The sequence below is a fragment of the Dryobates pubescens genome, chromosome 6, assembly GCF_014839835.1.
Source record: "Dryobates pubescens isolate bDryPub1 chromosome 6, bDryPub1.pri, whole genome shotgun sequence".
Classification (NCBI taxonomy): Eukaryota; Metazoa; Chordata; class Aves; order Piciformes; family Picidae; genus Dryobates; species Dryobates pubescens.
This window is the reverse complement of record NC_071617.1, coordinates 28,926,185-28,940,133: the sequence shown is the minus strand read 5'-3', so window position 1 is coordinate 28,940,133 and position 13,949 is coordinate 28,926,185. Positions and strand designations below refer to the sequence as shown.

The window sequence follows — 13,949 nt, the reverse complement described above, 5'->3', positions numbered from 1 at the left end:
CAGGGCAGGCGCAGGGCAGGCGCAGGGCAGGCGCAGGGCAGGCGCAGGGTCGAAGGAGCCGGGAACATGGTTCCCTCCTCAGGCGACCGTGCTCGGAATCCGAAGGCAGCGAGTCCCGAGTGCACTGGCATCCCAGACGCCGGGGCCTGGCGCCGCCTCCCGGGGGCTCAGCCGCGGCGGGGTGGCCACGCTCCTCAAACCAAAAGCACGACGACACGACGGCAAGCTCGGCCGCTATTCCCCGCCCCTCCACGCCGCGCCGTTCCCTGCGGTGACGCCTCGGCCGCCCAGCCCGCCTCCCGCACCGCCCCTGAATCCCCCGCGGAGGGCGGTCGCAGGGCGGTGCAGGGGGAGGACCCGGGTCCGGGATGGCCTCGCAGGTAGGCGAGAGCTGGCCGCCTGCTGGGGAAGGGGCGGCAAGGGAGGTTTATGTCACTGACGCGGAGGGGCGAGACGGGGGCGCGCCCCAGTGCCGCTGATTGACAGCGGAGCCCGGCCCGCAGCCCATAAAGGCGGCGGTGCCGGGCGCGGGGCCGCGGAGGGAGTTGTGACGGCAGCGGGGTACCGCGGTCTGCTGGCATCTCCCCTGCAGAGCCTCAGCGCGTCGTTGGCTTCCCCCATGCCAGGTGAGGCGCAAGGCAGGAAGGCGCCGTGTCCCGCCGTGAAGTCCCCTCCGTGGGGCGGCTGCTGCCCGACGGGGGCGGCTGCTGCCCGACGAGGGCTGCTCCGCCGGAGGTCGACGTGGGTAGCGCCGGGTGGGCTCCCCGCTCTTCCATCACCCGCGGGTACTCTGGGTGAAAGATGAAGGGACCTGCCCCGGGGAAGGGTCGCCGGAGAAGGCGTGCGGCACTGGGCCGCTATTCCGGCTGCTGCCAGCACCCGTGTCCGCCACCGTGCCCGTCGTGCCAGTGGGGGCCGTGCCGGAACCGTCCAGGCAGGGTCCCACGGGAGAGAGGTGCTGGGTTTGTGAGGAGAAAGGCTTCCCGGCGTTTGCCGGTAATTGTCTGCAGCGGTTATACCTCGGGGTTATGGGTGGAGGAAAAATTAAAGATAGACAGTTGAAGGTCCTCACAAAAATGCTTGAAGTTAGCAATGCTGAAGTGATCTGCCTGTATCCAGGTCTACACATTCCATCGAATGCCGTTTGCTCCCTTGTGAGTGCAAATACAGATGGAAATGCAATTATGTTGGTATAGCTGCATAGTGCTTCAGGGTGAATATAGCAACTCGTTAAATGTCACTTTATCCAGCTATGGCTGGCTACAGAGGATCGTAAGGATGGATATCTATATATAGGAAAGAGAGAGGTGTTTGTTGCATGTTTGCATTGAAAAAGGTACAGAAAGGCAGAATCGGCACCTAGGGAGATCCCATTATTCCTACAAGGAATTTCATCTGAACATTGTGCTCCAAAGTAAGGATGCAACTACTAACATACTATGTCTAGTGTACTGTCATGTGGTCCCTATGACAGCTACTGAAATACCATGGAGAAAATAGTAGTGTCTATTTCCCGTGTATCTATTATTATAAAATATATTTACATAAAAAGGAGTTTTTATCACCAAGAATTCCTCATCGTTCATGTCATGTTGTACTTCTAGCATCAAGAATAACCCCAGAATAAGTATTACAGGAATCGGATAAGACAGAAATTTTGATTTTATATGTATGGTTGCTTATAATGAGAGTTCAGTTTATGATATTTCATGAGGTGAGTTAAAATATTTGTAACTGATCCTTATTAATTCCCTAATACCGAGTGCTTTTTGGTTTATTCATAGGAGTTATGCTGCAGAGGAGTGGGCTATTGTGGCTTGCTGTCTTAATTACCCTGTGGGTTTCCTCACATGCTCAGGGTAAGTACTGGCACTTCTAAACTAGATAGAGAGTAACTCCCAAAGCTAAAAGCTGGCATAAAACATTGCCTTACCTGAGCTACAGTAGGCAAAGCAGTCATAACTGACTTTTTTAGAAGTGCCTGGAACAGTACATCCTGAGGATATTTTTGGTAGTTACATTTTACTACTGCTAACTGAATATTCCCTAATAAGTAGAAATTTATTTAAAAATTATTGATAAAAGGGTATATAATCTCAGAAATAATTGCTATTATACTTTCCTTTGCGGTGGTGAAGACAGCATAAACGGAATCTGAATGGGGTGAACACTACAAAAAGATGGAGGTAGAGAAATAGACTTCTATAGAACAAATATAGGTAGAATGTAATTTGGCACAGTGCCAGCTCTCATTTACATCTGACTTCTTGACCTGATTCTTGAAAAAGCAAATCTCTTCCTTCCTGCTGTCATGTGGCCACATGTCTTCTTATTATTTTATTTTTATTTATGTGGTAGTCAAAATATAGAAATTGGCTCAGTGTCCTTATCCATTTAAAAAAAAGTATTTAATGAATATACAATTATATGCATCCATGCACAGGCATATACATGACATACAGCATGTAAATATATATATATATATACACACACACAAGTGTGTATCTATAGATACAGATATTTTCTATAGGTATAGAAAATACATAGCCAGGTGTTTATCAAACATATTTATACATACAGACTTGGAAAGAGAGAGTTGTCATGTACGTGAAAGTTAACAGGTGAAAAATAAGATACTCCTGCATGATTGTAGCAAATACTCTGTTTGTGAAAGTGGGAATGCACTGGGTTTACTCTGCTCATTTTTATGACTCATGTAATTGCAGTCACTGTGTATATGCATGAAGCGTTTCTTTTAAAGACTTTTTGTTGACACATTGTCACACAGTGTTAACTTTTTCAGATGGTGACAAGGAAGAGGAGACTACCTTCGATTTACTTCAAATCAGTAACATAAACCGAAAAACAGTTGGAGCGAAATTGTTTCGAGGTCCAGACCCCGCTGTCCCAGCGTATCGTTTCATTCGATTTGACCACATACCTCCATGTAAACCAGAGAAATTAAAAAAGATTGTGAAACTCATACGGCAGAATGAGGGCTTTATCCTTTCAGCTACCCTGAGACAGGACAGGCAATCTAGAGGCACTATCCTTGCTTTAGAGGGTCCTGGAATCAGTGAGAGGCAGTTTGAGATCATTTCCAATGGCCGGGCTAACACCCTGGACCTTATCTATTGGGTGGATGGTTTCCAGAATGTGATTTCCCTGGAGGATGTGGACCTGGCTGACTCACAGTGGAAGAACCTCACCGTGCAAATAACAGGGGAAAACTACAACCTCTATGTTGGCTGTGACCTTATTGACAGTTTCATCCTTGAGGAGCCTTTCTATGAGCAGCTGAAAGCAGAGAACAGCAGAATGTATGTGGCAAAAGGGTCCATTCGAGAGAATCACTTCAGGGTAGGTTACTTGGAGAAGCTCTGATCTTTGGTGAGGTAAGAAAGTGACTGCAAGTAGTTTGAGAAGATGCAGTAGGTGCAGTCTTGATCTCCCAATGCCTTCTGGATTTGATGGAGTCACTGGTATTCCCAAGCAGAATTTCTCCAGAGTGCATTCTTGTTCATTCCTGGATCTGTGCTATGTGAATTTTAGGTTCCTGAAAATAAAGGACTGGAAAAGTCAATTCTAGTTCCAGGAAAATGGTGCAAAACCAGCTTATGGGTCTTCTATGCCACCATCTACTTTCTTTTCTAGATGCAAGATTTCTACATGTTGCATTTTTAGTGGTGATTTGTAGAGTTCTTTGGAATACATCTGTTCAACTTGTAAAAGCCTGTCAATTGCTTTAAATTTTATTTGAAAAATGATGGGAAAAAATTAATGGAGCTGAAGCATATGGTTTTAGTCCATCCCTTATCAGAGTACCTTGGTTTGCTATTCTGAATAACTTTTCATTTCAATTTTAAAAAAAGAAAAAATTGGGAAAAAACCCTGTGGTGGGTTGAAAATTCCCCCCCCAACATTACATTTGCCAGACCAGCTCAGTTGGAAGCAATCAAAAGCTGTATTCACAAGCAAAAGTGCAATCTGCAACGGAATGCAATGAATATGCACAAAATACACAGTATTTACAATATTTACAGGTATTTACAATTAATAAACAGCACAAGGACCCCCCCTAGCCAAAGACCAGGGGAGCTGCAACAGCTTCGCTCCCACTGCCTCCTAGTTAGCCCCTGTACAAAAAGGACAAGAGACAGGAGCAGAGAGACATTAGACTTAAGCCAAAGCAATGTAGCCAAGGTCAAGCAGAAGCCAGTCAGTATCTCTCTCAGAGCGAAGAAGCGAGAGGAGAGAAATTGTTTGCATTACTAACTTAAGTCTGTTATCTTTCCAATGGGATTGTTTAGAACTATCATTATTTCCCTTTTTACACCCAATAGTGATTTATTTACATTCTACTGCTTTCTTTTCAAGATCTGTGAAAAATTTTTAAAGGCATAGCCTAAAACTACCACAAGCCCTCCATAACAACATGTTGTGTTGAGTTCTGTAAATGAATTCTTTTTTAAAAAACATTGATTGTTTCTCCTTTGTTTTAAAGTGGCGCAATTGCAAACTTTCTGCTTTTCCTGTAAAACGAAAATTACCTCCTGTGTCTGTCTTACAGTGATGTGAAGTGGTCCAAATGCTCTAAGTATGGCCTCTTTTCCCTCACAGTTGAAATCAAACTTGAACTCATGGCTTCAAAACTTTCCGGAAGCCCTTTCTTTCTCATCCATCTAGTGCCATCTAGTTGTTAACCAGAGTATGACATGCTGGAATGTGGTTCAGTTTTGGCAGGGAATTCAGAAGTTCTTGCCCACAGCCTCTCCATTCTTACTTCCATGACTAAGTTTCTTCATCAGTTGTGCTCTTAGAACTGGTTCTGGAGCTGTACTTTCAAGTGGGCCACTGACATAATCTGTCTTTAAAATAACGTTTTTCTTTTTTCTTTTTTTTTTTTTTTAATATGAAACAGGTAACAGTCTGGTTTTAGAGTGTTGTTTCAGGATAGTGTCATCACAATTGTGGAGGCAGTGAAGTGTGGTGCATGGGGATGACTGGCTAAAGATGGAAGTGTGATGGGGCAGAAACTTCGTAAGATGGCTTTGACCTCACAGTGAATGTCTCCTATAACTACAGTCTAAAACACCTCCTATGAAAATGGAAATAGGAGCTCATAACTGATTAGTAATTTTTATTTCTACTTATTTCAGAACATACCTTATTTTGTTGCTTATAAAATTAAAATATATATAAAAGACTAAACATTTGGGTTTATTTTAATGTGTGTCAGGTTTAATGCCTTTCAGATTGTGTTTTACTTATTTACTTCTGGATGAATTCAGTCAGTAGCAGGGCAGTGAGACAGATCAGTTGTTAGTTACTCCCAAATTGGTATAACTGGGTTTGTTGTTGTTGTTGTTGTTTTTTAATTATTTTTCTTCTTATTATTACAGGGTCTTTTGCAAAATATTCAGTTAATCTTTGATACTTCAATAGAGGATTTTCTGCGTAAAAAAGGATGCCAGAGAAGCCAGTCAAGTAAGGATTTTTTGCCTCATGAATGCTGTTCAATTAACTCTGAAAACAAGAAATGTCAAAAGTGATGCACTATCCTTGACCATGCAACAGATCCCTTTGAAATGAAAAAGAAAGCCAGTTGCATTTTGGTGGTAATAGGAACATATTTTGTAGCTATGTTAAAATACTGTTTTTACTCTCTAGCATACTATTTTAGTTCTTATTGGCTACGTATGTAACTCTGACTCTCTGTTTTTAAGTTAGGAGAAAAGCTATCAAGCAAGAAATTAATAGAACTAGAAAGGAAAATGTGTATGTCTGAAAATACCTACTTTCTTTCATGAGTTTTCTGTGATTCTTTGAGCACAGGACTAGTGATGTTGCTTCTGAATTCTGCTCTGGACTTTCAGTGTACCCATAAACAAATCTTCAAGTCTTAAAGACACTGGATTCCTCAGTAATAAGTTCGTTGACTGTAAAAGGTTTTGTGTTAGAATCCCAAAACACTGTTGATTAGGACAACCTAGGAAAAATAAGAAATAAAGCAGAGAGGTATGGAAGGCATGATGTGACAGACTAATGTTAGTCCAGTTAATACTGACCTCACCAGGGGGGAAACCCTCAGTGTGTGGGAGTATATTGGACTCATCATGAAAGAGGTTTGAAAATGTGTCAAGTATGTACTAAGATTTTGTACTTGAGCTCATATTTGGTGCTGGCTATTTTACTTTAACTGGCAAGAACTCAGTCAGGAATGAGAGACAATAACTGAGTCTATCAGAGGAATGTGATGGGTGCAGAAGGCAATTGGGACTTCAGAGTCTACTGTCTGAAGAGCTGTTATTTCTGTCACTTTGCTAAAACATATGACATACAGCAAATCAGTTAAGCAGACTATGCTCAGCTTTTTTCCTTATCATGCAAAACCCAGAAGTTAAACAATAGCAGGTCTTGGCTTTTTGAAAGAGTACTGAGTTTTTTTTAATGAAAATGGTCTGTAAGATATATAAATCTATATATGTATATACACAACTCTATATAGATATATATGCACAAAAGATTAAACTGAGCTTACTAGTCTGTTTTTAAATCTTTGCGAATGGTGTTAGTTATTTTGTACATTCCAGAAGTGCAGGAGCTCAGACACAAGTGTGTCAATGTCTTAGAAATGAGTCATGTAGGCTGGAATGGAAGTGGCCTTAGATGGCACAGGCAAGAAGAAATGCCCTCATTTGTTGGGCATCATTTCTGCCAGCCAAGCTGTTTTCTGTGCTCAGAAACTACTATTACTCATTTTCAGCATTGTTAGTGTAAAAAAAATGTTTGATGAGCAGAACTACAGCAGGAAAACAGAATGTGTTGAAGAGAAAGGTGGTTTCAGGAAGGATGCAGTTCAGCTATCTTACTTCATTTACCAGTGGAAATAAAATTCTCAGAACTTGAGGTAGGCACATTCATCTGTCAGAGGCAGAACAGTCTCAGCCAAGAGGAGGGGATCCCAGGTGTAGAAAGATTAAACCATCAAAATCAGAATGTGAGGTTCAGTGAAATAGTAGTGTGGTATTGATGTTGGGTTGATGGCAGGAAGGTTTCCTCTGTAGTGTGGTGGCTGCCAATACTTTGGGCAGGACTTGTATGCACTGGGTAGAAGAGATGACAAAAACACACCTAAACAGGCAGATCAAGAAAATAACTTCAGCTAGATCAACAGAATGACTTTTGCATATGTGAAAGGATGCACATTCTGCTCTTCTGCTTTCTCACTTAAAAGATGATCATGTGGTCCTTAGGAAATTAGCAGGAAGCCAGCAGCAGAGAACTGATTTCCCAGTGATCCCCAGGCATCTTCTTTCAGTCATTGCCAAGTACCAGTAGGAAGTGTGGATTTAGTTTTTCTAGCATAGTTTTGGTTTATGTTTCCTGCTGAGATTGCAGTTTTATTAATGTCCTCAGAATGTTCCGGTCAAGGCACACTCCATGTTGGCCTGAAAACTATGAAATTAATGACCTGAGAAGTGCTATGGGGGAATCTGAGAAACCTAGTGTTTCAGTGTGGTAGGAAAATTACATACTTTCCAAGGAATCAAAAAAGCTGACGTAAACAGTTATGACACAGACAGTTCTGATCTGTTATGTGGTATATTGGTTTTCTCCTATCCCGTAAAGGAAGCTGAACAGTTGCTTCAACTCTGGAATACTGTGAACAATTTTTTGGAGACCATGTCTAATAGCAGAGTCTTTGTAGCTAATTTAAAATCACATCAAGCCAATAATTTTAAGTATGGTTGAGTAGTTGAAAAGTAATTATTTAATGTCATCTGATGGGTTGATTCTTTGTTGTTTTAGTTTTAGCCTTCTAAATGAATGAAGATTACTTTGCTCTCATTTTCATTGCTTGTCTGTTTAAATATAACACTTTACATTGTGTAGTCAAGCATCAAAGCGAGCTCTCAGAATTTTTGAAGTGGTGCCACATTCTCTGACTTGACAACACTGAATGGTATTGGAGTGTTTTGAAGCATATGTTTTATGCTATATCATTTCTTCTCCTTTCTGTTTGGTAACCTTGAGTTATTACAACATTACTAAATTAGGTAAACAAATCTTTGTTGAGAGACAGGGCATAGATTCCTGTCTAGCTGATACCAGATTTGTGTGTACCATGGAGTCCTTAAAGAAAGATTCCATGGAATCCATAAGATATTCACATAGTGGAGATTTAAATGCTTAACAAAACACTGACTTTTATTTATTTATCTGAGTTCTTTTTTTATTAATTACTGCTGATACATTCTGCTGTGCTATTTTTCAAGAATTCCTATAGGGCTTTTAAATTGGTACTAGAAAATGTCCAAGTTTCCCAGTATAATGCATGAAAAGATCTCTTTAATTATGATCTGCTTCAGGGACAAGTGTTAGACTGACAAATCAAATATTCAGCCTGATCTTAGCTTGACCTTCATTTACATTCAGAATTGAAGTATCATTACAACAGCTCCTCTTGAGTTTAACACCAGGTGATGCAACATATAGCAGCCCAGAGTCTGGAATAAATTGTATAATGCTCCAACCAACCATGGAATTTATGAGCAGAGCAAGGACAATGACTTTCTGCCTATTTCTTTGCAATGAGAAAAAAATCTGAAGCCTTCCATGGCTCTGACCAGATAAAATGGGTTTGGTTTGCCTTTTTGATATTGTATCCTTTTGTTACACTTTCTTCATGAATTACTGTTGCAGTGCCAACAATGTTTTGGATGGAGGGCCCTGTGACACAGCTTTGCTCTAAGTTTTGAAAAGGGAAAGCCTACAGTTAGAACCAGCTGACATCTAACCTCTCTCTTTTATTTGTGGGTATAAGCTAGCATGAAGCTGTGCCAAAATACATGCGTTTAAATCCTACCAATGGGTGACAATCTGTGATTTCAGCAGGAATCTATAGTTGGTGGAAGAACTTTGTACATGATGCTCACCTCTTTACCTCTCTTGCTACCAGCTGAAGAGAACACCATCAATGAGAGCACAGAAATCCTTCACTTGAGCCCTGCTGTCACAACCGAGTATGTGGGAGAGAAATCAGAGAAGAAGGCTGAGTTCTGTGACCGCTCCTGTGAAGAGCTGGGAACAATGTTCACAGAGCTTACAGGCCTGCGCATTGTGGTGAACAACTTAGCTGATAACCTCCAAAAAGTGGTAAGTACCTGTAAGTCTGAAGAACTGAAAGAGGTGTGCTGTACAGTGCTCTTTCTCTGTTTTTATACCAGAGAACATTAATGGATATTTCTGTATGTACCTGTTAATCTACCTGCATAATGTAAGGATGACTTACTTTTTCAAAGTGATAGATTAGGTAGTTCCAGAGTATAACATTTAAGTGAAGACTTGGTTTCCATAGACTGGATTTAAAAGAGGTTGCTTCAGGTTTGAAAATTAAGAGCTAAGAAGCTCAACCTTGCCATGTACTCTTAAATTGTTACTTACCATGCTTATACCATTTAAGAATATGTCAGCATGTGACTGCACAGGGTAGCTAAAGTAAATATATGGGATTTTCATAGTTAAAGTATCATGATGATATTTTGCTGAAGTTTGCCCCTCTTCTTATGTGGAATCAGTTCATTCCTTCTGAGGAGAGTTTATCGCTATGCCATATGTCTCAGAACTAAAATCCCATTTAAAGATGAGCTGTATTAGAGGAAAGCAAAAATTATAAGATCCCTTAGTATTGTGTTTGGACTACTCTCTGAAAAATTGCTATGCATTATTGTGGTACCCAAGATAATCTTCTTTATGTAAAAATATGCTACTTAAAATATAAATGTGTAAAAATATGCTACTTTTATAACAGAAGAATGAAATCCAGTGAGGTCTCAGTTTTGTTTGTTCAAAATGGTTTGCCTACAAAATAAATTTTCATTTTCTCTGAATTTTTTTTCTTTACGTTTCTTCTAGTCTGAAGAGAACCAAATTATGTGGGAATTGATTGGGCCTAACAAAACACTGAAGAACCAATCAGTATGCTGGCAGGATGGCCGTGTCTTTGCAGACAATGAAAGCTGGATTGTAGACAGCTGCACCAAGTGCACCTGCCAGGTAGGGGTTTGGAAACATTGCTCTTTACAGAAATCGATATCAGTTTAAGCAAGCCTAGCTGTCCAGGGCAGGTCACATATACTCAGAGCTTGGTCCAGGCTGATATTGATAAAAAGTAGCCCCCAAAGTCAGCGAATTTCCACACATGAAACTTCTCCAGAAGTTTGCCTCTGTGCATGATCATAAATAAGTTGTTTTCTTTGCCTGTAGGATTCTAAAATTGTGTGCCATCAAATCACCTGCCCAGCAGTCTCCTGTGCCCATCCATCTTTTGTTGAAGGTGAATGCTGTCCAGTCTGCTCTCACTGTGAGTATTTAGCCAAAGAGAAACTTACTATTTGGTGATACTTCAAATCACTTCTAGTGTGTTAGATAGGTCAAAACAAGAGGGCAAGACAGGTAAGATCACATATCAGTCATGAAGTAACTTGGATGTTTAATGTTTCCTTCTGGAAAAGATGGTGTCTCTTCAGTGATTAAAATGACTGCTTAGAAGTAAGCTGTTAACCTGCCCATTGAAGCTGGACACTAAAGCTTAGATACATGCTCCTGCCCAGTTGTGTTTTCCAAGCCTGGACGTTCTGATTTTTGTTGATTTGCAATAGCATTCTGCACTATTGTTTCTTTTCCATACTGCTTGGTTAAAACAGAATAATATAGGTTAGGATGTCCTGTCTACTTGAACAGAATGCTTAAGTTCCAGATCAAAAGTTGGTGCAAGATTTATTAAGAGTGCAAGTTATTTTTCCTCTCCGTTATTGTCCTTCTGTTGTTCTGTTTTATTTCTTCTCTGTCATATATCTGCTTTTGGTGAAACGTAGGGGTGCCACAAGGAAATCTAAGGCCCTCGTGGAATTAAATCTGTCAAAGGATGCAAACTTAACAAGGGCCTCTTCAAGTACATTAGCAGGAAAAGGAACACCAGGCTAAATGTGGGCCTGCTGCTGAATGAGATGGGTGACCTGGTGATAAAGGATATGGAGAAGGCAGAGTTACTGAATGCCATCTTTACTTCAGTCTTACTGCTAAGGCCAAGCCTCAGTTCCTGGAGGTAACAGAGAGTCTGGAAGAAGGAAGATTTTTCCTTGGTTGAGGAGGATCAAGTCAGAGATCAGTTAAATAAACTGGTAATGCCAAGTCCATGGGTCCTGATGCGATGCACCTGTGAGTGCTGGGGGAGCTGGCAGAAGTTATTGCTGGGCCACTCTCATCTCTGAAAGGTCCTGGAAAACAGATGAGGTTTCTGAAGACTGTAGGAAAACCAGTCTTCAATAAGGGCAAGAAGGAAGACCCAGGAAACCTCACCCCATCTGTGGAAAATGATGGAACAGCTTGTTCTCTTCATCATCTGAAAGTGTGTGGAGGAAATGAAGGCTATCAGAAGTAGCCAACATGAATTTGCCATGGGGAAGTCATGTCTGACTAACATGATAGCCATCTAAGAGAGCATGACCACATGGATGGATGAGGGAAGAGTAGTGGATGTTGTCTACCTTGATTGCAGCAAGGCTTTTGACACCATCTCCCTCAGCATGTTCATAGGCAAGCTTAGGAAGTGTGGGTTAGATGAATGGACAGTGGGGTGGATTGAAAATGACTGAAAGATAGTGCTCAGAGGTTGTGCTCAGTGGCACAGAGTCTAGTTGGAGGTCCATAACAAGTGGTGTTCCCCAGGGGTAAGTATTGGATCCGGTCCTGATCAGTATATTCATCAATGACCTGGATGAAGGGATAGAGTGTATCCTCCGCAAATTTGCTGATGACAAAACTGGGAGAGTTTGAGACACCAGAAGGTTGTGCTGCCATCTGGTATGACCTAGACAGGCTGCAGAGTTGGGCAGAAAGTAACCTTACAAAATTCAAGGAGGGCAAGTGTAGGGTATTGCACCTGTGGAGGAATAACCCCTTGTATCAGTACAAGTTAGAGGCTGATCTGCTGGAAAGCAGCCCTTTGCGAAAGGACCTGGGAGTCCTGGAGGACAGCAGGATAACCATGAGCCAGCAACATGCCTTTGTGACTAAGAGGGTAAATGGTGTCCTGAGATGCATCAGGAAGAGTGTGGCAAGCAGATCAAGGGAGGTTTTTCTCATCCTCTACCCTGCTGTGGTAAGGCCTCACCTGGAGTACTCTGTCCACTTCTGGGCTCCTCAGTTATAAAACGACAGGGAACTGCTTGAGAAGGTACACCAAAGGGCTACAAAGATAACTGGGGGACTAGGACATCTCTCCTATGAAGAAAGGCACAGAGAGACTTGGGGGTTTTTAGCTTAGAGAAGAGGGAGATCTTATCAGTGCTTATAAATATTTGAAGGGTGGGTGTCAGGAGGATGGAGCCAGTCTATTTTCAGTGGTGCCCGGTGGCAGGACAAGAGGTAATGGGCACAAACTTGAACATAGGAAGTTCCATATAAACATGAGGAGGAGCTTCTTTCCATTGACAGTGGTAGAGCACTGGAACAGGCTACCTGTTCTCTGGAGTCACTCAAAACCCACCTGTATGCTGTCCTGTGTAACCAGCTCTAGGTGAACCTGCTCTGGCAAAGGGGTTGGACTAGGTGATCTCCAGAGGTTCCTTCCAGCTTCTTTTGCTCTGTTGATTGTGTGCTTTACTCATGAACTTCAACAGTCTTCCACATTCAAGACAGCATTGCAGGCTGAAAACTAGACTTTGGAGTGACAACAGTTTTAATAATTTCAGTGATTAAGTGACTTCAGTGTGGGTTAAGTATCCTTTACTGTCTACTAGGCATGTCTGCTATAGAATAAAATGTTTGCTTAAATGTTCTAAATAAAAATGTATTGGAATATACTCAAGAGGGTTTTTTGCCTATTCAGAGCATATTTGTACAACATGCTGTAGGGAGATTCAGACTGGATGCCAGGAAAAAACAAAATTTCGCTCTATTAGACATTGGAGTAAACTCCCAAGAGAGGTGGTGGGTTCCCCTACATTGGACAGTTTCAAGGCCCAGCTTGACAGGGTGTTGGGCCATCTCATTTAAACTATATTCTTACCCTGAAAGGTTGGACTAGGTGATCCTTGAGGTCCCATCCAACCTGGTATTCTATGAATCTATGAAATGTGGTTTGGTTATGTTATGTTATGTTATGTTATGTTATGTTATGTTATGCTCAGAGGTGGGGCCACATCTCATCATACTGACCTCTATTCTGAAGTCAAAGGCAGTTAGGACTCGAGTTTTTTGCTTAATCTGTTTTGAAGATGTTCTTTTTCCTCAAAAAGTCAGTGCTTTGTACAAACATTGCACACACCTTTATGAAGATCCTGGATTACTGGACTAACCTCTCATTACATTTAACTGTAATTCCCTAACTTCAATGCACCTTGGGAAAGCAAAAACAGAGAAAGAGAGATATAAAGGACAAAGTAAACATTCTACAGAAAAAGAGAAGTGAAAACCCTTCTGCTAAGCACTTTGTTACCATTTTCTCTGCAGCTGATGACAGTGAGGAAGGCTGGTCACCATGGTCAGACTGGACAAAGTGCTCAGTGACCTGTGGCTCTGGGACTCAGATGCGAGGAAGGTCATGTGATGTCACCAGGAGTGCTTGTACAGGACCACACATCCAGACAAGGATGTGTAGCTTTAAGAAATGTGACCATCGCAGTAAGTAATAGAATTTCTTCCTTTTAAAAATGTTCTCTGGATGTCTAAGCAAAAGCAAGCTTAATCTGGACTTCCTATGAACACTGAATAGTTAGGACAGTATTTGAGCACTAATATAATAATCACAGAAGACTTCTGCAATATATCAAACTACTTTTATATTTGAGGTGCCTAAAAGATCATGCTCTGTCTCCAGAACTGCAAGTTAATACTGTTGCAGGTAGCTGCTATATCCAAGCTATGATAGTACCTAATACTAT

The 13,949-nt window shown here is 41.6% G+C and overlaps 1 protein-coding gene across 2 annotated transcripts in view; it reads left to right on the top strand.

The window, feature by feature from the left end:
- The first annotated feature begins 354 nt into the window (after positions 1–354).
- THBS2 (thrombospondin 2) overlaps positions 355–13,949 on the top strand; it is a 36,671-nt gene continuing 23,076 nt past the window's right edge. Inside the window, exons 1-8 of one of the 2 annotated variants that reach the window (XM_054162810.1) lie at positions 355–380; positions 1,785–1,859; positions 2,804–3,360; positions 5,403–5,487; positions 8,963–9,159; positions 9,919–10,059; positions 10,270–10,366; positions 13,519–13,689. In XM_054162810.1, the coding sequence (XP_054018785.1) occupies positions 1,790–1,859; positions 2,804–3,360; positions 5,403–5,487; positions 8,963–9,159; positions 9,919–10,059; positions 10,270–10,366; positions 13,519–13,689 (1,318 nt within the window). In that variant the 5' untranslated portion in view covers positions 355–380; positions 1,785–1,789. Of the gene's footprint in view, positions 381–421; positions 627–1,784; positions 1,860–2,803; positions 3,361–5,402; positions 5,488–8,962; positions 9,160–9,918; positions 10,060–10,269; positions 10,367–13,518; positions 13,690–13,949 lie in introns of those variants that run through there. The other variant, XM_054162809.1, reaches the window with a different exon arrangement.